The 26,150-nt window shown below is 36.0% G+C and overlaps 1 protein-coding gene across 1 annotated transcript; it reads right to left on the bottom strand.

The window, feature by feature from the left end:
• Window positions 1-1,444: 1,444 nt before the first annotated feature.
• LOC113770545 (two pore calcium channel protein 1B) lies at window positions 1,445-24,014 on the bottom strand. Its single transcript, XM_027315027.1, has 24 exons — window positions 23,664-24,014; window positions 22,070-22,213; window positions 21,827-21,934; window positions 21,508-21,603; window positions 20,335-20,465; window positions 19,740-19,800; window positions 19,394-19,560; window positions 18,932-19,037; window positions 18,471-18,548; window positions 17,579-17,640; window positions 16,027-16,099; window positions 15,479-15,544; window positions 15,241-15,384; window positions 13,678-13,735; window positions 13,077-13,184; window positions 8,643-8,706; window positions 7,301-7,469; window positions 6,975-7,039; window positions 6,678-6,768; window positions 5,458-5,544; window positions 4,983-5,063; window positions 2,706-2,740; window positions 2,504-2,614; window positions 1,445-1,813 (listed from the first exon to the last, which is right to left on the bottom strand). The coding sequence occupies exons 1-23, from the start codon at window positions 23,805-23,807 to the stop codon at window positions 2,518-2,520; spliced, it is 2,235 nt and encodes a 744-aa protein (XP_027170828.1). The 5' UTR covers window positions 23,808-24,014; the 3' UTR covers window positions 1,445-1,813; window positions 2,504-2,517.
• Window positions 24,015-26,150: the final 2,136 nt, after the last annotated feature.

Here is a 26,150-nt window from a genome sequence, read left to right as displayed (position 1 = left end):
ATGCCTCCTATTTCATGGAAGTTTTTATTTAGTGCCTGCTGATAGTGTGTTTGGGTGTGCATCCGTGGCTTTATTTTTTCGTTCCATCGGGCTTGAATTTTTGGCTGATCTGCATTCTTAGATGCCGAGCTTGCACCTTGGAAACTATCTTGGCCTGAGCTCGGATTAACCAAGGGGCTAAAAGGGAATATATCATAAATCTCTAATTTTGTGCGTGGTGTTCAAATAGACGTGTAAATTTGGCGTATGGACCTATCACCGAGATGAAGTACTTATTGGAATAAGCCGCTGCTCCGTCCTGACAAACATCATATGCAGAATTTAATACTTGTCTCTAGTGTTGCTGAAAATTTTCCTTCGGGCTTTAAACACCTAAGGTAGCTTCTTGCTTTCGTGTTTTGGTGAACAGGTTTGAGTGTGGCATTTTAGGGTGGTCCTGTTATTTGGAATCAATAAGAAGGAATTGATGTGGTGAATGGTAATCGTCTGTGATATTCAGGTTTTTTAGTTAGTTATCAACTTAGTATTTTTATCAAATTGTAGATGATCTTAAAGTCAGTTAGTTATTGCCTTAGTATTTATCAAATTGCAGGTGATTTAAAAGTCGATCTTTGAACAGGATCGTCCAATCAATTTGCGCTTCTTATACTGTTTATGCCCTTTTATTTGATGTTCATTTTTTTTTCTGAAAAATGTGCTAACTTTGTCACCGTCCCTTTATCTTTGAAATGTTGACAAGATCTGGACTTCGACTTGGTGGTGGAAAATTAGTCCTAAAATTTTGCCTTTAGACAATCAGGTAGAAAAGCTGCTAGTATTACCCAATTCAAGAGTAAAAGATTATGCATTACAAACTCTTTTTTGTATTCGGTGATTAGATCGACTAATATAAAGTACCTAGACGCTTTAAGAGGGTCTCGATAGAGCTTCCCCTTGTGTCAAGCCATTGCTTTTGAATAATCCTTGCAACTGCATCTTTCTTTTTACTATAAAGTTTCGATTGTAGAAGTAGGTCGTGGCCAAGTAGTAGATTAGTAGATGCATATAAGCTAGCTACTACGTTAAGGTATTGTAACTCAATTGTCCAATTTAAAAAACCGTTTGGATTAACTGTTTTTCGGGGTATTTTTAAAAAATTATGCTATAGTAGAGTTTTTAAATTATATTTTAGAATATTTTCAGAAAATATTTAAAATATTTAAGAATAGAAGAATTTCTAGAATATATTTTAAGATATTTTAAAAAATTTTAAACTAATTTTTAGATTACCTTTTAGAATACTTTTTAAAAATTTTTATTATATTTGAAAAATTAGTTTTTGAAAAATACTCCCATCCAAATAAAGAAAATCCCAAAAAAAAAAAAGAAATAATGTGGATTCTCGGGGAAAAAAAAAGCACCTAGACATTTTATATTTCATTAGTGTAGTAGGCGCCATTCATTTTATACCAAATTTTTATTGATGAAGGAAAGAATGCGCGCATAGCCATGGCAAACACAAGGGAATCTTAAACAGGCACTTGCAGAAAGCTGTGGAACAAGCTATTACGAAGAGATGAGAATGACAACGACCTTACATCAAGATGCAGAGAGAGGAGGGCACAAAACGAAAGCAAAAGGAGCCAGCCAAAAACAAAGAACTGATCTGAAGAAATAAAAACCAGTACGGCATCATCCCATTTCCTCTACCATGCTATAGGCAACTCAAACATCAATTCTTTACATGGCTTAAGCTCTAACACGAGCTGTTGGCCTAGAATGGGAGTAACCACCTCATGAGTGATTGTTTGTGCTCCCCATTGTTTAGTAGACCCTGTTAAAGAGGAGGGAAATAAGATGAACGAACATCAGCAATTTAGTAACAAAATCTTGCTCATCTGAAGACATACGGTGATGCTTACAAAACTATGCCTGATAAAATATAATTGCTGTTTTCTTTTCTTTTCCAAGGAAAGCAGTAAAGAGTTTTATTGGTTCAAATCTGCTAAACAGAAAATTTCTCCCAAAATTTAGAAAATTTTGGAGTTTGGACATCCTTCAGGATGATGATATGTTCTACCAGCATGTAGTAACTAGCATACTGATCTCTCTCTCTCTCTCTCTGTCTCTCTATGCATATATATGCCGCAAGTAAATGGAAAAAGGTGAAAATTTTCAGTCCCTTGGTCAGTTGAAATTTTCACCATGAGGTAAGACTCTCTAAACATTAAGTTCAGTAAAATTTTAATCTTTGATAGTTATATTTTACCATTTTACAATAATGCAACCAATAAGGCGTGCTCAACTTCATATACGGTAAGTTCAGTAAAATTCTAATCTTTGATAGTAATATTTTACCGTTTTACAGTAATGCAACCACTAAGGCGTGCTCAACTTCATAAACAATGTATCATCGTGAAACAAATTAATGCTTCATCTATCAGTAACATGGTAAGGTATACCAATAGTAATGCTTGGCATATAAAATACAGTGGAACAAACTAGTGAATTGTGTTGAAAATACCAGGATCGAACGGTTTAAGGGGTTGGTTCGGTTGAACATTGTGTCTTGTCCAGCTCAGCACTTAGCATATGGTGGAGAAGCATATCAACTCTCTGACTTCGTGATTTCATGCTGCAGAGTCAATGACTTGTCAATTGAACGTATCTCATATAATCCAGATCTAAAAAGAAAATTACATATTAAATAGAATGACAAGACATACCCAATATTACGTCTGCGTTCCTTCCGGCTTCCTTCCTGATTGTAGAATAAGGTGGTACAAATAAAAGGTTATTACTTGGTGAAAAAATATGCACCAAAGCCAAGTCATATCAATAGGATGAAACAGGAGGGAGAAAGAATTTCTAAGATCAAGAAAATCATCTTAGTAGCTTGTTGAGCTGACTGGTTATAATTGATCATTTTCTAAGGTGGCTAACTGCTCTGAAAATTGTGATTGAAGATATGCTCTGAGAATGACACACTGCATTATGTATCATTCACCTTGTCACTGGTGGACAATCAAGAATTATACGGGACTGAGGACCTTAAATGGATGTTTCCACATAGATAATGAGAGCAAATGAAAATACCACAAGCATCAGATGGGGTCCATGGAATGGCTAACCCCAGAACTTAAGCATCTAGGAAAGAAAGCTGCTACACATTCTGTCAAAGGACTAATGATACTAGGTTGGTGATGTTTACCACAATATTCCTATTTTTATTGGAAACTAAAGAAATATTGTGGGTCTCAATGAGGTTCCCAAAATAGAGAAATCGACTTTAACATCGACCTTATAGAAATCGAATTTAAAGTCGATTTCTTTCTTCCAAGCAGATAACCCTGCAAAACCACCGAGGCACAACTCTTCTTGTTGATTTGAATTGTCCCTTTTCTTCTTCTGCTACTGATGATGTTTCTTGGCTTTCTCTTACTCCTGATTTTGATGAGGACGAGAATGGCTTTATTTCTGTAGCTGCTAGCCTCAGGATTTGAAGGCAGTCAGGAACGCCTGACCCACAACACCAGCAATATTTTGGATGTGATCTACTTTAACATCCTTATGATCGTGATATTTTGGGCACCAGGAATTGGCTAATACGCCAAATGAAAGAAGGCACCCCTGTGGTGATAGTTTGATATCAATGATGGTGGCAGCAGTGGTCATGGGAGAAATGGTTGGGAGTGAAAGATGCTGGATGAGGCAGGGATCACATGGTGTGCTTTTGTGGCTGCTCTTCCACTTTATTCTCTTCTTGTATGTGCATAAAGAATTTATGGACAAGAGGAGGAAAGGGAGAGGGACAGGGACAGGGAGGGGGAGGGGGAGGAGAGTGAAGAATTTGAGAAGAACAGAAATAATAGTAGCACAAGAAGTAGAAGGAAATGGTAAAGAAGGAGAAGCTTAGAAGTTGATTTCTCTATTTCTGGAACCTCAATAAAACCAACAATATTTCTTATTTCCAATAAAAAAAAATCAGTTTTGGCAAACAACCCTACTAGGATGTTTAGACCTTAAAAGTAAGCCGGTTTGCAAAAGTTCATTAGTTGTCTGGTGAAAATCCTCTTCCCGTAAGCATGTTGCTTGATGGCGAATCTTTTTCATGCCAGCTTAGCTTTAAACGATGCTTAAACAGGATTTCTTTGAGATTTCAATATGCACAGCTCAAAATCTCATTCTTCAGCTCCAGCTTAGTGTCTTCATGAAGTAAAAACAAACTTGATTTGGAATTAAGCTTGAGCTTAAGCTAGAACTCCAGCTACCATATATAACTTAAAAATTTTACATGCTCATTTCTATGTACATCTAAACTTGACATCTTCAAGGCATGTACATTTAATTCCATATACACACTAAATAAAAGGGTTGGAGTCTAGGCATAAGGCACTAAAGTTTATACCTCTAAAAACCTTTAAGCCTGAAGCTTGACTTAATTTTGCAAGAAACCAATCAAGTCAACAAAAAAAAGTCAACTGAAATTGCCAAGCGATTGACAGGCTAGTGCTCTCAGTCTAGCAGATGTTAATTCATTTGGGACATCATCATACATATAAAAATTCCTCATCGTAAAGACATCAAGGTTCTCATTTTTCTTAGTTTTCTGCTCTGACGATTTCCAATCTAGCATACAGAATTGCATTAGTTTCACTTATCCAGAAGAAACATGATCTAATGCTTGAATATGACATTTGCCGCTTAAAAGATTAATTTGCAACAAGAACTAGGCCACAAGTATTTCCTCCAGTGGCTAATTTAAACTTGCAGAGCAGAACTGTAAAGCACTTCATAGAGAGCCAGCCTTGAAGACCTCTATAATTAAATAACAATAAGAAAGAAATGGAACTACGAAGAATTTCTAAGATATTCAACAAAAATTCCTAAAATGACAGTTTGATTAAGTACCTTTTAGCAAATGATTTACTGATGAACACAATCTTATGGTACCTAAAATTTCTACTCTGATAGAGCAGCTCAAATGAACTAAATAGACTAACCTGGGTTTCTGTGTCTTCACATTTCTCTGAAGTTTCAAGCTCCATCTCCGCAAAGAAAGCCTCCAAGACAAAAGCCACAACCTGAAATGAAAATGAAGAGCATAAAGTCTTAGCTTTTGACATCAGGAATCAACCAAAATGTTATATCAAATAAAAGAATCCAACTTGCTAATTTTCTCACAGGATAGAACGCTGTTCAAAAGCAAGAACACTATATTTTTATATCAACAAAGAAAACAAATGTAAGCACAATAAAGCAAGATAATAGGCCATGTATGTATCCAAACTTTATAACTGCTTTCAAATATGAAAGATGATACTTACCCATGCAGTAAAAGTTCCATGAAAATTGGAAGGCATTCATTTACTGTTATCAAGTTCTTTTGCAAGTAGAGGGGTTGACACACCACACACAACTGTAAAATATGACCACTCAATTATCTAGTAAGGATTTTAAATTGCAACAGAAGCTTACCAAATTTAAAAGCAGCAAAACAGTGATAAGGTAGAAGCTGACAAAGTATGTATAAGCCCAGGAAGTTCCAGTCAAATCCCTGTAGCTCTGAAATTTTATCATGAAAGTATCAGAGAATCCAGTATGGCAACTAAATAGCCCTAACGAAGAAATTCTCATTATTTCTAAGTCATGGTATGTAAATGGCTGCAAGACAAAGCCATAAAAATAGAAATTTCAGCATCTGTTAATATAAGGCAAAGTTGAATGCACAATTAATAATATCCCGCCATTTAGATAATATGTAGACATATTCAATCTCTGGACAAGTACATAATATCTGTCAATGGACAAACTTGCAATTCAGGTGAGTTTCTCAAGCAAATTATTTATTGTTCTAACAGTTCATAGAATTGTGAACATATGGGGAGATAATCAAGCAGTAATTGTGATGTAAACTGGCAAAGGACAACCATCCTCTGAAGCTAAGCAAATTTACGAAAATACAATGGTTGATAATTCTTAAGAAGTCTCACTTGCTACCAAGAAACTGAGAACTTCTCATAACTCCTGCAAGTATCCTTTCTTCTCTGATGAATCTGTATGGAGCTGAATGTGATAAATGAGCAACGGAACTTCCTCAGATTGCAAAGGAAATGCAACTTCAGATAGAAAGTTGTAATGCTTAAGGGTGAGCCTCAATGGTATCTCCACGATCTTATACCTCCTTGATTAGTTAGGACTTAGGACTAATAGCATTTTACACTTTAATCTTAGAAGGGCTAGAATCAACCCGCAAGGTCAACTGAGAAAATGAAGTGAGGGTGAATTTTAACGCTAAACATTGCTGTCTGTTTGTCCCTCCTAATAAAAACAAGAAACTGACATAATAGCTTATTATAATACTACCTAACACCTTAACCTAAATCTGAAATAACTAAGATCTGGACCAGACAAACCTTACTGAAAACCTATCCCTAGCAAAAGCCAGGCCTACTAACCTTCATGCATTAACCAAATGAGGTTAGTCTAATGGTCTTACAGCAAAAGGGTAGGCATAGAGAAAGAATGCTCAGGCAGTATAAATTACAGTTTATAAAACCTCGATAAGCAGCTTGCTGAAAAGACAAATATCACAAAAAAAAAAAAAAAAAAAAAAAAAACAGCTAAGTAGCTTTTTGACAAAAGCATACGTTTTGGTAACCATGAAAAAATGCTCAAAATTATGGAAATTATAATACCTGCATCCACACTTGCCAGTTCCCCATCACCAGTAAATTGAAGAGTGTGACCATTCCATTCGGGTAGTCGTTGAAGTTAAAAAGTAAATAGCTAACTTGTCAAGAAAATACAGAGGGGGAAAGCTGATTCACACAATTCGCTTTGTAGAAGGAAAAGGTACAATAATTTGTCAAAGAACAATGTGTGTGTGTAATTATTAGGCATGCACTCAAACAAGTACATATCACCACATCTCCATTTACATATATACAGATATATAAATGCATACATGCATTTCCAGAAACATCAGTGGATACTCGTTATCAGCAAGATCAGTGCTCTCCAACTTGGGGTTGCCAGCATTCACAATCCCGCCAAATACCTGCAAGGAGAAGATGTGCAGTAATAGTATCTATAAGAATACACAAGAGCCGATGTCACATAATACAATTATAGTTGGCTAATGGACTCAAAGCACTGAAAATAATTAAATTGGAGGATTATAAAAGTTAATTGGGCCTAATGCTGAATTTGATGGATTAAGCAATATTAGACAGAATTTGTCACATATATTTCGTCTAAAAGCAAGAAATCAGCTAAATCAAACATTATAAATCCAGTCAGAAAAGGATACTTGATTTACCTGTACGCCAATTGAGCAGTAAATGCACATGACACAAAATATGGTTCCCAAGTATGGCATCAGACTTGGTATGAGGGTCAAGAAGGTGGCAACAAAAGCTCGGTATTGTGGAACATTCATGAGAAGCCTTATCAATCTTAGCATTCTCAATATGAGAAGATAGCGGATCCTGAAAAGATCAATAGGCATTGAGAATGTATGCAAATGCTGATTATTCTCGATTACAACCAAATAAGGAAAGATATTAGTTGGATTCCATTTATCATAGTCCTAAATTGTAATTACTCATCAAGAAAGACAAGGCGATGAGCCCTGGATCCCAAAATTGAGAACCAACTTTGGTAACAGTGGCATATTCAAAAATTTCGGGCCTACACTGAAAGTTCAGTTTGAGTGGCTAAAATTGTCTAGAACATTACACAGGGTGCTTAAGCTGCTTCACAAATGAAGGATACAATTATTTCATCAACTTATTGCTGAGAATTTCAAATAGGCATTACAAAAAGTAATAAAAGTTCTAGACCTAACTACAATTTGAAGTAATAAATATCAGAGGGGAGAAGAACAAAACCAATTCAAACGTATAATGAATACAGTCAGTCTTATATCTATCAACTTCAACCTTTGATTAGGTGGGAATGTGCAGTAGTACCAGATGAGGCTAAGATCATGTTCATTAGATCAAGCAAGTCTTGTACTAGGAACTAAATCTAGCTAAATCTGATAACATTTATGCAAATGGAGGAAAAAAAACAAAGAAGAAGAAACTAATTTGGTCTCCAATGATTTAAACCTTTCAACGGAAAAGGTCAATCAGCAAGCAGAAACTAATTTGTTCTTCTTTCAACCGAAAGGAGAACAAAATTAGGCATCACACCTAGAGCTTGGAGTTAAGCAGAAACCTTATTATGGCCACAAAAATATCCAAAAACCCATCAAGCATACTCCCATAACATAACAAAAACTCGGTTAACAAGCAAAAAAATCTGGTTTACGTGAAATTTGACTCCCACTGGCAAACTAAGTACTCAGTGAACCTAAATTAGCTTGCCAAAATCATAAAGTAGCCGTATGCGCACAAAAAATCAAAGGAAAAAAAAAGTAGCTGCAGCAATAGTATTCAATATTCATATAGGACCATGCATGACCATGGCAGTATTCAGCCCTCCTCTTTTATTTGCTTGGACATATCACCAAATGCATCAGGGAATTACAATGATACAATGACAGCATATAGATAGACCAATTTTGAAACACCCATATGCAGCTCTTAGCTCCAAGTCAATCAAAACTTTGATCTGAGCACTACAATAGGAAAACTAAGAAGATTAAACATTCTTACCACTCCCCATTTGAAAGAAAAGTCAGCCTGTTGGGAGCCACAAAAGTGGCTGTTTCTCCAACAACTGCAAAAACAGAAGTCATCTACCACATCAGAGACAAAATGGCAAGTTAAGTAATGCAATATTCTTATGGTGGATGTTTCCATTATCTAGTGACTTCTCCAACTGCAGTTGATGTTGAAGTTATGATTCGCATTATGACAAAAGAGTTCTTATTTGTAAATAGAAAAATCAACTGAGTTCCATTTATTGATCAGCTTGACCCAACAGATAGCATAATTTTTGTGGTTGATCTTTTGGGTGGATTCAGATAAATCCAACCTTTTATTGCTTGTTTGTTTTCTGTGCAGAAATAGTCTTTAAATTGCTGGTAGAAACAGATTTTCCTAATGGAAAAGCTTTTAAGCACCTTTTAGTGCTTTTACCAAAGATAATAACACATTTATCCTGTCAACGGGTATTTTGGGAGGACAAACCTAACAAACTATTTACAAGAATACCCTTACTAACTTATTATCTACAAGAATACTTCTATTTTCTTAACACTCCCCCTCGAGTTGGAGCATATATATCATAAGTACCCAACTTGTTACAAATGTATTTCACCCTAGAGCCCCCTAAACTCTTAGTAAACACATCAGCCAATTGATCTACAGACAGTACATGAGATGTCTTGATGACTCCGTCAAGCAATTTCTCTCGAATGAAATGACAATCAACTTCAATATGTTTTGTCCTTTCATAAAATACTGGATTAGACGCAATATGAACAGCTGCCTGATTATCACACACTAAATTCATAGGCTGTTTATGCTCAAACCCAATTTCAAGTAACATGCTCTTCAACCAAACCAACTCACACACAATGTGAGCCATAACGCGGTATTCAGATTCTGCACTTGATCTGGAGACAACTGTTTGCTTCTTACTCTTCTACGACACTAAATTACCACCAACAAATACACAATATCCTGTGGTCGATCTTCGATCTGAGGCAGAACCAGCCCAATCTGCATCACTATATCCTTCAATATCAGTGTGTCCATGATTTTGATACAGCAATCCTTTTCCAGGTGCACTCCTAAGATACCTGAGAATCCGTATAACAGCATCCCAATGACTAGTACGAGGGATATCAAGAAATTGACTCGCAACACTCACTGCAAACGAAATGTCAGGCCTCGTTACAGTGAGATAATTTAATTTACCCACAAATCTTCGATATTGCCTAAGATCATCTAGTAATGTACCTTGATCTCCTACTAATTTCACATTAGGATCCATAGGAGTATCCACAGGTCAGTAACCTAACATCCCACCTTCACTCAGCATATCGAGTACATATTTTCTTTAACATAAATAAATCCCATATTTAGATCGAGCTATCTCAATACCCAGAAAATACTGTAGATGACCTAAATCCTTTGCCTGAAAGTTTGCCTGCAAATTGGATTTAAGTTTCTGGATCCCCACAACATCATCACCTATAATCACAATATCATCCACATAAAAAACTAATAAAATTTTACCAGCATTAGAATGCCGATAAAATACAGAATGATCTACTCCACATCTTGTCAAACCGAATTCCATGACAACACTACTAAACCGGCCAAACCAGGCCCTCGGAGACTGTTTCAATCCATATAAGGATTTTTTCAAACAACAAACCAACCGCGAATTCTTCCCCTGAATAACAAATCCAGGAGGTTGTTCCATATATACCTCTTCTTTCAAATCTCCATGCAGAAATGCATTTTTCATATCCAACTGATGCAATGGCCAATTGTAAGTTGCTGCCAAAGAGATAAGAAGACGAACCGAGGTAATCTTTGCAACAGGAGAAAATGTTTCTAAGTAGTCTACTCCATACACCTGAGTAAATCCTCTAGCTACCAAACGAGCCTTCAATCTATCAATAGAACCATTAGGCTGCACTTTTATAGTGTACACCCATTTACAACCAACAACAGGCTTACCTGAAGGACGAGGGACAAGATCCCAAGTCCATTTTGTTCCAAAGCAGACATCTCTTCTTGCATAGCTAATCTCCAACCAGGATGATTAAGAGCATAGGTAATAGACTTAGGAATGGAGATAGAATCAAGGGAAGCAACAAAAGAAGAATATGACATAGAGAGACGAGAATAAGAAACAAAATTAGAAATAGGATGGGAAGTACAATGTCTCTTACCTTTGCGTAAAGCAATAGGAAGATCTAACTCAGAGGAGGGCGTCATACCTGGATTTTAAGATTGAGAGTTAATTGGTGAAGTGCGTGGCATATCAGGAACTTTCTCAACCATGGAACGACGAGAGTAAACTTGAAGATGAGGACGAGTTAATCGAGCTATGGAATCTGGTGGACTAGATAACTCAAGTAATAAAGGGGAAGGGACTGATAAAACAGGAAAAGAAAAAGAGGGACACTGGTCTAACTCACAAGGCATATTGTGTTTGATAAAATATGGAGTGGATTCAAAGAAAGTAACATCAGCACAAGTAAAAAATCGATTTAAAACTGGACTGTAACATCTATACCCTTTTTGCGCTCGTGCGTATCCTAAGAAAATACACTTAATAGCACGAGAATCTAATTTATCCACCCGGGGAGTAAGCTGATGAACAAAGCACACACATCCAAAAATACGATGAGGTAATTTAAACACAAGTTCATGAGGAAAAAGAATGGAGTGAGGTAATTGACCTCCAAGAATATTAGATGGCATGCGATTAATTAAATAACATGCAGTTAGAACTGCATCACTCCAAAATTGTTTGGGCACATTCATGTGCAACAACAGTGTTCGAGCAATTTCAATTAAATGTCCAATTTTTCTTTCAGCAACTCCATTCTGTTGTGGAGTGTGAGGACAAGAGAACTGATGAATAATACCAGACTTACTCATAAAGGTATTAAAAGGAGTGAAAAAATATTCTTTCGTATTATCACTGCGAAGTATACGTACCGGCACACCAAATTGATTCTTTATTTCTGCAACAAATGCACAAAAAATGGAATATAGTTCTGAACGATCTTTCATTAAATAAAGCCATGTAACTCTTGAAAAATCATCAACAAAGATTACAAAATATTTAAAACCTAACTTTGAAGTGACTCGACTAGGACCCCAAACATCAGAATGAACTAACAAAAAGGGTTCAGAAACCCGTTTATTGATTCTAGGAGCAAAAGAAACACGATGATGCTTTCCTAACTGACAAGACTCACATTCTAACGAAGATAATTGACTCAAAGTAGGAATCAACTTTTTCAAATTTTGTAAAGACGGATGACCTAAACGACAGTGAATTTCAAGAGGAGAAACAGTAGCAGGACATGCTATCGGACCATTGAAGTTGAGAAAGTAAAGACCATTATACTCATGCCCTCCACCAATCGTCCTCTTTGTCTTCAAATCCTGAATGACAACAGAATCAGGAGAAAAAGTAACTGTACACTGTAGAAATTTAGTAAGCTTACTAACAGACATTAGATTAAAGGGTAAATTGGGTACGTAAAGAACAGAAGACAGCGGAAGTGATGGATTAATTTCTACAGTGCCTAGTTCTTTAACTTTAGTGGTAGATCCATCAGCTAAAGTAACATGAGGAAAGGGAGTAGACTCTTGAAAATTAGAAAAAATTTTAGAGGTACCTGACATATGATCAGTAGCCCCGGAGTCAATAATCCATGAGTCATTACCTTTTTATGCTAAAGAAACAGAGGGAAGAGATGCGTGATTTGTAGCTTGGTACTGTAGGAATTTAATATAATCTTCCTCAGATATAGTAACAGTCTTCTGGGACCCATGTGCTGAAAAACTCGATTCAATTTGATCAGTGGTAACCGCATTAACAAACCTTTCAACCATGGCGAATAGCACGTCAAACCAAAGAAAGGGTCAAAACTCGAGATGACAGTGACGCGTGAACAGTGACGCGTGAACAGTATGCACGTGAACAGTGCCGCGATGAACAGTGCGGCTGAACAGTACTTTTGACTAGATGTTTAACCCTAACCCTAGGACTTTTGCTCTGATACCATGTCAACAGGTATTTTGGGAGGACAAACCTAACAAACTATTTACAAGAATACCCTTACTAATTTATTGTCTACAAAAATACTTCTATTCTCTTAACATATCCCAAGAAGACAGGGCATCCTTCGTCTGGTCATTGATCCATGATATTCACAGGATTCCTGGGACTTGTGTTACTGATCAAGTCAAATCTTACAAGAATTAAGGTTGTCAAAGATGGCGATATTTCGAAGAACTAAAGCCCAGACCATTTCACCCATGATAGCCAGTATAGAAGTTCCCAAGGTTCACAACAAGAAGAAACTTATATGGGAGCATCAGATATTGAAACACAGGGAACTGAAGATTGGATGGTAAAAAGTGGCAGTAGAAATAATGAATATAACCTACCTATCACCAAGGTGACAATAAAATCAAAGCGATTTTGACCATCCCTCCAATAGTTTTCAAAACCATAAGCATAAATTTTCAACAGCATCTCCAGGACATAAATCCAACCTGTAGACACAAATGCAGCTTCTTGAACACTAACACGTGAAGACATATGACCAATAATGCGACATCTTTAAGAGAGGAGTTAATTGCATTACATATTGCAGCAAATGTAGTATGCATGTTCTGCAGGAACTGAGAGAGAAACAAATTCATACATATGCATAAATGTAAACATGTAGCTTATGAGGTAGAAAAAGGAAGCTCTAAGCTCATCTACCTGCTTTATTGGCATGATCATGTATTTGGTAGAGGTAAAGCTAAGCAAAATACTAAACCTCAAGCCAAATTTTGACAAATATTTAGACTGATAAATAAGAAGTTTATGCCTAAGAAGAATTATATACCTTGTCTTTATCATGGTTTCAGACTCTTTTACAAAGTCAGTACAAGATTTCTCCCCACCCCAACAAACAAGTACACACAACACTGCTGCTGGTACGTCAAATAGCAAATATGCTTTGAATAGACATTGTATTATAGTTGATTGATGGCTTACCAAAGACGAATTCAACCTTCTGCCAAGCCTGTTGAGCAGAATTGTCCTCTATATCAAGCTGAAACCAATCAGGTTATACAATGAGCAACATTAAAAAGCAATTATGTAAAACAGTACATGCAAATCCCTGGTCCTTAGTGTCGAGAAAGCATGTTTATATGCATAAAAGGTACACATAAGATTGATTCTGTCAAATGTCATAATTATACCTATATCACAGTGACTACTAATTCAAGGAGGACATACTTCAATCAACTTCACTTATTTGACAAAAAAGTAGATGAAACTTGGCCAACCAAATGTGGGTGACGTACTGCCATTTATAAAAGTAGTGCATAACTAATATTGTCAAGAATAATGTTACTTCTCTGAACACTCCCCCTCAAGGTGGACCATGCATGTCATAAGCTTCTAACTTGTCACAAGTACATGGCACCCGTGAAACCTTCACTCATCAGCAATCAGTTTTAAGGTTGAATTAGTCCCACTTTTCCAGCATTCCAAACTTGTTCACATCGCAGCTTTGAGATGTGCCAAGTGCTGGGACGATTAATAGAGGTGGATGGTGAAAAGGTCCCTTCAATGCTCAATCCTAGGTAAGTGATCAGGTACAAGCACTCATTCCCATTGGATTATAAAGTGAGATTGAGAGTAACACTTATAACAACTTTCACCAGTAAAGGGACAAAGCCTCAAAAGAAAATAAATGAAATTTCTCTACTTGAAAGATCGTGTATCCTAATTCTCCTTAACTTCATAAAATTGACAGGAAATGAGCGGATAAGGAATACATACGCACAATGACAGAAAAAAATTGTAGTTAATGGGATGTTATGACAAATACTGCAACAAAAACCACTTCAACCCAGCAAATAGGACTTTGTCAAGCTGATGCTACCCAATTGTAACTACCGGAATAGGAGCTGGGATAGTTTAAACAAACATTAAGATACTTCTTGCCGCTTCCTCACTTTGAGACCACTATAAACTGTCTCCTATCAAATCATATTAAATATACTGTTTGTTTTCCATATTCATGCTTCAAAGTTCTACAATATCCCTCCCTCTGTGAAATAAAGAAACCTTTGCATATCAGTGAACTTTATGATTCTTTATCTTCTTTTCTCCAACCATACAAAACAAAATCAGATACAGCCCTAAGCCAAAAAGTCTGCTTAACCTAGAAAGTTTGACTGCAACAATTCGAAGAAGAATCTTCAAATACCAGGAACATAAAAGGAAACAACAATGCTTCAGCTACAAACCCTAAGCTCTTTTCTTTTTCTAATTTTTCCTCAGATCAGTATATTAGAATTGAAATTGAACCCACTTGCAACAAATGTGAACTCCCTAAATTACCTACCCTGAAATGAATCAAAAGTCCCTAAATATTCTGGATATTTATATGATATTCTAGCATTAAAATGGCACGAAGTTATTCAGCTTTAAGGTTTTGCTTCGAGCATACAACAATGACGGGGATCTGTTGACAATGACTTAATTTAATCATGCATAACAATTACGTATGGGAAACACAATCCAAACTGCATCTTTGAGCTTTACCGTTGTCTCAATAATGACAGCAACAAGATTCAAGACAAGAATGAATGCTATGATATATCCAAATGTAGGGCTTCGAACAAAGTTCTTCAATTTCTCAGAAACTGGTGAATGATAGATTGATGGACATTTTTCAAAGATCGGTTCCTGTGAAGAGAAAGCAAGGAGTAAAAGAATCAGGGTAAAGCAATGGGAAGCAGGAAGAGACAGTTATAGCCTAGTTCAAAGAAAGTGAACTAACTGAATTCTCCTTTTGAAATCTCAGTGCTATGGCATTGCAAAGATCGGCAAATTCGCCCAAATTAATCTGCACGAGGAAGAAAGAGTGCACCAGACAACATTTACATTCAGTATCACTATCAAAACACTGTTTGTCACTTTCACACACAGGTATGAAGGCCATAAATCCTTGAAAGCAAAACCCTAGCCTCTGGACACATCCAGAAGGAGCAATGGATATGGGAATGAAGAGTACTATCATATACATGTCCAATGATGAATAACAAAATGATGGTGTCAATTGATGACAAAAGTTTTACTGATTGGTGCAAAAAGAAGCACTGACAGCAACTCTTGTGCTCTAACCCCCCCCCCCCCCCCCCACAAAAACAATTACATATATTGTCAGAAACTTGGAAAATTGTAAAAGCGTCAAAGATAAGATGATCAGAAAATTTTGAATATTTCTTCTAATTGATAGATTTATGATTATTAAAACCATTAGATAATAGGCATGTCAACAACAACAACAACTTACTCCAACAAACAATTCAAGAAAATACAAAATACCTTGAAGTCATGACTATCATCCAACTCATCAAATATTAGTTCAAAATCTTCCTTGGATATCTTTGGTAATGTTCTGAACACATGAAAATCAAGAATGGTATGAAACTAAATTAATGCCAAAAGGATTAGTATATGCATCGTCAATATAATCAAGACAAAGAAATGATTATGGAAACAATAAACCAATAGTAAGTTACAAAACATATAATCCCACAAAATATTTTAAGGAAAAATCATATGATAGACAGTAGTTAATGTCCAATCTTTAGAGAAAATATGAGATTTTTTAAAAAGCAGGATTCCTTTTTCTTTTTTTTTTTTTTCAGGTGGGGGGTGTAGGAGAGGGCTTGTGGGTGGTTAGGACAAGAATGCATGAAAGAGATTTTACATAAACATGACATGTATAAAAGCTTTATACTTCATCCTTGATATAGAGCCATGCACAAAATCTGAATTAAATACATTTCCAACTAAATTTATAGCTGTGTTCTGGTTGTTAGTAGTACACAATCTGCTTCCTAGTTCCAATTGCCGCCTAAAGAAGAGCACCATCTCATGCTTGAGCCACTTTTTTGGAATAGAATGACACAGCCTACCTTTTATGCTTCTCATTGAAGCTCCCCATCACATCACTCTTTAAACAATCTTTGTAACTGCATCTCACATGCACTATTTTTCTGGAATTCTGGTTTATCAGCTAGTTTATGTGACTAACTAAATTTCAGACAAGCATTCGTCGCTATAAAATCAGTATAACACAAAGTTCATCAAAAAATTAAGATGAACCATGCCTCACTTAAATTAAGATGAAAATTAAGATATCTTTTTTAATCTTCACAGTTAAGCATTTTTTGAACAAAAAATTACACATCAAGTTCTAAAATTTCAGCAATAGATCAGTATTATATGTGTGGTTGTAGCTGCTAAGGATCCAATCACTTTGTGAACAAAGCTTGGCTTGGCTTGTATGTTCAAGTCAACGAACGAACACTGAATAAAAGTACAAACATGAGCCTAGTTTGCAAACATAGCTTCTGTCACAAACATAGGCATAAAAATCTTTTCACCATACAGAGAGTAACTACTACTTCCCTCATTTCCCCACTTTGCTGATTATTTCAAAAGACTGCCATTTCTCTCCAGTCACCACCACTGCCACCATTCCATATGACCCCACCTATCACCACTAAGACTCTTCCAACAACCAGCCGGCAGCCAAACACACCCACCACAGGCCGACTAGCGGTCTGCACATGGTAGCCTCTGGTAATTTTTCTTCCTGACTTCACTACCCTATTCACTGCTGCCGTGACTCAGTTGGTGTTTAATTAACTTTGAACTAAATCCCAATTGATGTTTTGTTTAAGGATGTGTTTTTAGTTGCTTGGCTGATCAGCTCCTGATTGATCTTTAAACAGATAAATCAGCATGTCCAAGCATGGTTAATTTGTATTAAACAAGCCTAGCTTGATCTCAATCTCAATAATCATTCCGTCTCAAAGTGGGAAAGTTTTTTATATATGATGAGTTGAAGATGGTGGGAAAAATACACCTGTATTTGTTCAGCTCTTCAAACAGTCGGATGCACTGATCTTTGTTAAGGAATCCAAGATTCTGTGCACAATAAAAGAAAATGTTAAAATAGTAACATGCCAAAAAGGAAAAAATACTAGAAAAGAGTCACAGACAATATTATGAACAGAGAAAACAAATGCTTGTGGCTCCTGTCTGGCTGCAACTTGCCATGTTGGCAGTGTTTATTGTTTTATTTCTTAAATCCATTTCATCTTGCTATTGCATCCTTATTTTACTGTTTATTCTTGAATATTGTCCTAAGCTGACAACTAATATGTCATTTCTTATACCCCCCAGATCGTGTCCAAAACCCACATATCTTTTCCAACACAACAACGTCCACAGCTTCACGTTCCACTGAGAACACCATAAAGAGGGAGAGCAGACCACAGCATCATGCAGTCAGAGAAATATGAAACTAGAGATTAGTACATTGTAAACTGTCAGCGACATGATCGCAGTCCACGCGGGAGTACTTAATGCTTGTCAAAGCCCCAATTTTGAGAATTGACAGGGCAAAGATAGCAGATATTGCTGATAGAAGCCCTTGCCTATTGCTTTAATAAGATTTCATTTTTTTGCTCTGCATAATCTACCTAAAAGTCTTTGACTTTAAAAACAAGGTATTAGAGACCTCAAAGTTTACTGCAAATTGCAAAAACTGCTAAGTTACTTTAGAACATAGCAGATGGTTTGTCCAAATTCAAAGATTGGGCAGAATATCATACATGCATGTTTTGTGAGGACATGACGGCTCTATCATTTTGTAATTGGAAAAAGCGAAGCAGATGGAAAGATGTAGCACAGGAGCAGTAGGCATACAGTTATGCAGCAATGACTCACAAGACAAAAGCAGGAATCATACTCACATAGGTATCAGCCAGATTAAAAGCTTTGCTCAGTGTTCTTATCCTCAAACGATCCTTCTCAGCCACTTGTTTTACAAGCTATGTACCATGAGATGGTGAAAGAAAAGAAGGAAACACATAAGAATGAGTATTAACCCTCAAATAGTGGGACAAGAAACTGTAACTAGCAATAGAAACAATAAAATAAACAAAATTACTGTTTTGATGGCTATCTTTTATTTGAACTTATTTAAAAGTTGAAAAACGCAAATTATTTATGCTAAGAACCAGATAGATGTAGCACTAAATGTTGTAAAAATAGTCACATCTCAAAGAAAGATTCCCAAATACTATATTTCGTGAGGATGGAATGAGATGCCACACAAAGTTTAGAATTCACAAGGAATAACTCAGACAAAGAGCCATATAACCATTCATTAAAAAAAAAATGGAAAGAATAAAGTAAAAAAAGAAACCTATACCTCATTTTTAAAGCTATCGTAAACAACGGCAAGGATCAAATTGGTGACGAAGTAAACACCGAGAAGCACAAAAAGAACAAAAAAAAGGCAATACCAACGGGAGGCCCTAAAGAAATTATAAGACAGAGAAGTCTCGTTAGCGCTATGTTAACATTAATAAAATGAAAGGATTAATAACCATGAAAGATCAATTATTGTAACAAGTTCAGAAATCTGTTGTATATAGAGTGTCATTTCCTGCAAGCTTAATCTCCTTTCCTTGATCTGTATGTTTATGTATACAGAGACATACTGGGGACTAGGATGATGAAATTAGAATATTATCAATCATTCAATGCATTTATCAAAACCACAAGAGGTGGACAACAGAACTCCACCAGATGTAAAATAATTGCACAGTTAACTTCCAATTGTAATGAATGATAAAGTAGACATCAAAGTACAATTTTTTATGTAACTTACTTGTATGCAGGAATCCAGACATCTGGATTGTTGGATGTGGTAAATAAAACAAACATTTGGTAGAGCGTCATGCCATAGGAGGTAAATACAGTGTTCCCCTGTTCGGTGTCTTCAAAGATGACAAATGCTATCCAGCTAGAGAATAGCAGAAATAAAAGTGATAAAGCCTGAAAATAGACATTGTTTGATGAAAGAGGAGAAAAGGAAAAGAACAAGCATTAGATAATGTTGGATAACAGAAGAGTTTCATTACTAAGACAGTCATGTAACAACTTGAAATATTTTTTAAGTTGTCTCCAAAAACATACAAAAACAAGATTAACAAATGATAGAGAGGAAAACACACCAGAACATTGAGATACGTGCCCAGCATTCCAGCTAGTATAACGATGCTGTTGCACAAGTCCCTTGAATTGAAAAGAAACCGTCCAATTTGGTAGATCAGAATTCATTTATCTGACTCAAGAAATATACAAAATGGGGGAAAAAAACTAATTATGTGCATTTACAACATATTTGTGGAACACGAAAAATCAAACAAATGATTCTGCGATAAAATCACATGGCTACTATTATACTTGGATTTCAACCTTGATAGTCATTCACCAAAAAACTTTCAAATGCCAAAGAACCAGCAATCTGCTCTGATTTTTCAGGTCTGTTTTACCAGCAGATGACATGGACATTACTTTTAAGTCCTTTTTCTTTTTCCTTCTTAAGTAAGTTTCTTGAAAAGAATTTAGAACCTAAGACCTGTTCTTCATAATTGCTATTTTAAGTGTCCTATATCTGTCTAGAATTACATTTCTACAAGACTCAAGAAATATTTAGATCTCCATAGCAAGATGAAACCTTTATACTTGATCTCTTGGCAAGAACAATAGCAAGACAGGAGGTGATACTTATAATTGGGGAATTAGGTAAAAATGAACTTTTCATACCTAATGCTTAGAATGAAAAACACAACCCTGACATAGGGTGCAATCCTGAATGGAAGAGAGTTGAAGGCCACTGGAGAGAGATATAGAACATAGACTAAGATATCAGCAACCATAATGAGCAGCAAAAGAACCTGAAAAATCAGTGAGAAAGAAATGACTATTAGTCAATGCCATTGAAAATTTTGCAGTTGCATCATATCCTAACATGTATAGTATTTCATTGATTCCATTAAAAAATCAATTTCAGAACCATCCCCAAATTATTCTGTATAAAAATGGCCCAACAGCCTATGCAATTCTGCCTATATGGTTGATTTATCATATAGTGTCACCTATTCATATGAAAAATCAAGAAAGCAGGAACATTTATACAAGTTCTAAAGAATTGGCAACGACATCACTAACTGCAATTCATGATGCAGAAAACCAGTATCAATGGAGTTGAGTTCACGCCTTTTCTAGCCTTTGAAGTTCATCAGACTCGCCTTGACATACAGAAAGAAGACGCTGCCAAGCTACAAGGAGGTCAAGTAGGGAAGCCACGTCATGGTGGGTTGAAAGCCACTCAGGTAGCTGGTTGAAAAGAGTCAAGATAAACCTAGATATGCCCAGGTCTACAGTTCAAGGCCTAACTTAAACAATGTGGATCTGCAACCATATACAATTTAACTCGGTTCATGTTACCCAGATAACATAGGACGTCTAAGCGGGTTTGCCCCTTTAACAAAAAGACCAGACTAGCGCATGCTGATGCTACATAACCAACTCGTATGGCCTAATGTATAAGCAATCATGTTCTGGCTGTCATCATCAAATCTCCATTACCGAAGTTTTGTACTTAAAGGACTTGTCACTTTCACATAAAAACCCTAAATTTTTTCTTTGAAGAATAATTACAGTTTGGACTTATTTAATAAGAAGAACTAATGATTATTACTTTGAGTGTTAATGACTTATTTGTTGCCCAATCTCGAAGGTTAACTAAGGCCTCAATCTGAGAAGTGATGTACTGCTGTCGGACCAAAACTTATTTTGCATCTTAAAACTTCCTTGATCCCCTTATTCTGTCCCTTTTCACATCGCAATGAAGAATATTTGGGATCCAAAGAAACAAAGGAAATCAATAGAGTTTTGAAATAGGGACTTAATAAACCAAATTCAGAGACCAAGTACCTTCAGTCGGTTAAGCAGACTTTTCCAGTAAATAGCAAATCCTTCATATGATAGGGGGAACAAGATATGCACAACCAGAATTAGTAAAGTAACACCCTGTCAAGGGAGGGATAACAAAAGGCTAATTATCAGAATAATGACAGAAGATACAAATTCTAAAAAGAAAATTCAAGAGTGATAAACATTCAAAAATGCAGGAGAAGTTAAACATCAAGCTATCTCTGAAGCAGCAACAAGTAAAGGAATCAAAGTTTCCCGAGGAAAATAATCAAGCAAACAAAAAAACTGAAAAAAACTCAGCCACAGATATGGACATTACCTCATATATAAGAGACTCAGTAGTAGTTAAGAATGGTAGTTGTCCTAGGAAGAAGTACTCTCTGTCACTGCAAGTATGTGCAGAATACTTGGAACACCACAATGGTTTCTGAAACAAGTTAAACACCAGCCAGAAAAACTGTGGTTCAGCAAATGAACAGAGCATAATTAGAATTTCTATAATACACTAAAGGAGCATCTGCACAGGTTGGGTCAAACAAGAAGCTAGGTGAGGACTACCTACCTCAAGAAAGTTTAATATAATCAAAGCAAAATAGTTAAGGGTCCAAAGGAAATCAAATTTAATGAATGTGAAGTAATATTTTGCAGCAATTGCAAAGCTTGATTCATCAAGAATTTCCTCAGGTAGTCCAATGCCGTCCTCAGCCTGCAAATGCAATTAATTCGAACTGCAAATAAGTTTAAAGGTACCAATTGAAAGTTGAAACAAAAGATTGAGAAAACCGTCTGATAATAAATTAGAAGTCTATAAAAACGATTACTAGAGATACTAGTGTGGACTGGTCTTACACATTTATACAACTATACCATAACAAATATTGGAAAGAAGCAAGATAATGACAAAGAAACTGATTGTTTAAATTTCCCCTCGTCTGTTCCACAAGAAGTCCCAGAAGCATACCAGTTTAGTTCTACAGAACTTTTAAGGCTGGGGAAGGACCAAGATCAAAGAAGAGAATTCAATTACAGATCTAATTATCTAGAAAGCAATCCAACAGTGACATGTCAGCTCTCTACATTAACACATTTGGCTAGTTTTTTAGTTCTAGTATTACCAAGAGAAACTGCACAAAGAAGATAAAGAAGAAATGACTCCAATCCTCAAGTTTTCAACAAGCACAGGGAGGGTAACCAAAAGTCAACATCCATCTTCCACATGCAACGCTAATGCATGAACAACACAGTGGAAATGTGAGTGTAATAAGTACCAGGCCTCTTTTTAACTCAAGGAAAAATTTTGTTCACATTTGCAGACCACTTCTAGTTGAGTATTGATAGGACTACGGCTTCATTCGTCACATCGGAGATTGAAAACAAGAACACTGATCATACTTTATCCTATTTGTAGTCAAATTCTCATTTTCCAAATCCTAAAAGAGATGTGGACCATGTTTCTTTCTCCATCCATGTTTTCTTTTGCATTTAAAATCTTAAGAGTGTACAGACTCCCTTGCTTCTCTGTTGGTGTATCAATCTAGAAACAAGAGATAGGGTACAAAGCTTTAGTTTCTTATTCACCAAATTCCAAACCAACAAAAGCATGCTGAATTGCGCCCTTCCTATCAACAAGAGGAAAAAAGTGAATGTTCCATTACTAGGCTAGCTAACTCCAGTGCTTGATGATAATGAATTTGTAATTCTATTCGTCTGTCTACACGACCAAATTCAGTAAATGACTGAAAAGATCGTAGCTTTACAACAAATCATGATACTCAAAACCAACGAGAAAGGGAGATAGGTACTTCTCATAGGGAATAATCATAGACCTCAGAATCTTTAGAATTTTCATGAGGTCTAACTAACTGTAGTCTTATCCTAATTAATCCTTTTCAACAATTCCTTCAGTTTTTCACATGGAAAAGTCATGTTCTTTTCACATACAACCGAAAATACCACTTCACTATAAGAAGTAAGGACCCATTCAGCTCATGCAGGTCCTTTTTCTGAGAAGTTTTATAGAACATTTACTTGCACCAATATAACAAACTACCACAAATCTTTTACCATAACAGACTCTCTACACAAAATCCAAGCCAAGAATTCCCAAATAAACAGATAAAACACGGTAAGTGTAATAAAAAGTGAGGAAAACACACAAGATCAACCAAAGCAGCAGCTTTCTGATAAGTTGATCCATAAGCAATTGCATCCGATCTCCTACTAAAACCCCCTTTTCGAATTCTCCCCCAAGCACTTGAGTGGGTTCCACTACTTTCTCCTCCCAACAAAGCTTCCTCCATTTTCTCAGCAAACTGAGAAAAGGGTCGCCCCTTTTTTTTGTCCCTTTCGTTGTTTTCTGGTCTTGATTTTTACGAACTAGTAGCTCAAAAAGGCAACCTTTAACTGTGAAATATACTCTTTCCTCATTTGATAACCGAAATATGAGAAGGGTCGTTATGCATTTGCAGAAGAAGGCAATAATTACTACGATAGAAAGTGTAACTGTGTCTTTGTTAGTAGTAGGGTCTGGTATAAAGTGGCATAAATCAAGTCAGTGTCAAAATGGGAAGTGCAGAATACGTGGGAAAATTTTGAAGCAGTTGACGTGGATTAGTTCAGGGTCCTGGTCCTTCTGGAGGTTTTTCAAAATGGATTTGATTTGATAAATTCTTCGAGTTCCATGTGGGGTAATTAAGATTCTGTCGGCAATGGGTCCTTGTGGGGTTGGCATGGTAGAAATGGTTATAGATGCATATTCATTAATGCTGGGACACTCTGACGTTCCGCCAATCTGCACCCATCTCTTGTCCAGGGACGCGGGGCTGGAGCGGTTGACAACCGCTCCGGAAGGTATAACACCATTTATATATAATATAATATCATCTGTACAAGGTGTAACAATAGAACAACAGTGAATAACACTAGAACAACATTTTTGTGGGTCTCACGCGGCGTGAAAATCGAGTTACAAGACGTGATCTGAGCCGCATAAATTTTTGAGACCTCATCCAGGTCGTGAACTGCCTAGAACGGCTGTCTCTAGCAACCGTCCAGGGGCCTCGTCCCTTGTCCAGGGGCAAAGTCCTATTGCCATTTTCTCTCGAAAATTTTATGTTTTTTTTCAATCACTTTTTTACGTCAAATTGCTATAATATTTTTTATACAGAAGATATCAATACAAAAAATTTTAATCTTTATTATTTTATAAGTAGCAATTTTCTAATGAGTAATTTCTAAATTTAAGTAGTGATTAATAAAATGGTGGCTACAAGTTTTATCAATTTAAACAACTATCTAGCAAATGTTCTCGAATTATTCTTGATGTTTCAGTTTTTTGTTTTAACAAAACAAAGACCAATTATTAATAAACTAACTGAAAATGATTCAACACGATTTGATGTTTCAGTTATTGTGCTAATGTCTTCTTAAATTCAATACTCTACTAGTACTGTTTCTTCTTAATATTTTACGAGCTATCATAGAATCCATAAGAGAAGCTATTCAGGAGTTTATACATATTCTCTTTTTAAAGGAGATTTTAGTTTATACAAATTCAACACTGTTTCTTCTTAAATTCAATTCTTAGTATGACCCTGTTTATTATATCCAATCGTCATTAATACTTGAGTCGTATAAGACTGTAATCGAACTAAACTGCTTGCGAGCAGCTCGGTTAAAAACTTTACTTTAACTTGAGCTAACCGAATTCGAATCGAGTTTGAATACTTCAATAAGTCAAGCAAATCACAGAAACAATGCTCGAAGGTTCGTCGAGACTTATCGAGCTTTTTAATTTTAATTCTTTAATATATTATTATTATTATGATGAAATTATCGTTATGTCCAAATGAGTGGTTGAATTTATAAAATATTTTAGGTCGTATGAAATTTTTTATAAAGGGCATTAATGTCTTTTCGCTCAAAATTTGTCAAGAAAATGAGAAATTTTCTAACTAGAGTTCGATAAAACTTGCATTGACGCAAGCCCATGTGAATCGAGCTCGAGTTCTGTGAGCAATGCATCGTACTTGAATTTAAATTCTAATAATACTACTCGCTCGAACTCAAATATCCTTCTTGCATGTTGAGTTGAGCTCTTGTATGACGAGCTCGACTCGACTCGATTACAACTCTAGAGTCCTAAATACTAATAATGTAAGTCATCAATGCATCAAAAGATCCAAATCAAAAGAGAGAATTGCATATTTAAATCCTTCTATAAAAATTAGATTTAAATTCATAATAGAACCAATCTTGAAGTTCCACAACCCATATGATCTCCCACAATTCGAGTTTAGTTATGAAAATAAATTACAAGATAAAAACAATTATTGGGTGCCAGAAGGTCAATGAAACAATTATTATTAAATTGATGACTTTAATTAGTGAACAAATTGGACTTAAAAAAAAAAAGAAAGAAAATGTGAACGTGCAGAAACTTTCAAACAACTGATTCGAAACAAAGGAGCCGAAATCTAGCGCCAGCTGTAGGATCTGATCTAAATCCGAAAAGAAATGGAATATCACATCAAGTTCACGTGGGCCCAAAGAATTGGTTATACGGATTATTTCAGCCCACGTGGATGGTACTGGACGAACTTGGAGTGAACAATGACCGGTATTGGGCCATGGGCAGCGGTGGA

This window comes from Coffea eugenioides, chromosome 5 (genome assembly GCF_003713205.1).
Source record: "Coffea eugenioides isolate CCC68of chromosome 5, Ceug_1.0, whole genome shotgun sequence".
NCBI lineage: Eukaryota > Viridiplantae > Streptophyta > Magnoliopsida > Gentianales > Rubiaceae > Coffea > Coffea eugenioides.
This window is presented reverse-complemented; position numbering and strand designations above follow the sequence as displayed.

Excerpts from the sequence above, each read along its gene's own strand:
- LOC113770545 (XM_027315027.1), bottom strand. The coding sequence starts at position 23,807 with ATGGAGGAAGCTTTGTTGGGAGGAGAAAGTAGTGGAACCCACTCAAGT. Across the intron at positions 5,545-6,677 it reads ACTGGCAAGTGTGGATGCAG|AGCTACAGGGATTTGACTGG; the intron begins GTATTATAATTT and ends ATAAAATTTCAG. Across the intron at positions 5,064-5,457 it reads TTTTGCTGCTTTTAAATTTG|GTTGTGGCTTTTGTCTTGGA; the intron begins GTAAGCTTCTGT and ends TTTTCATTTCAG.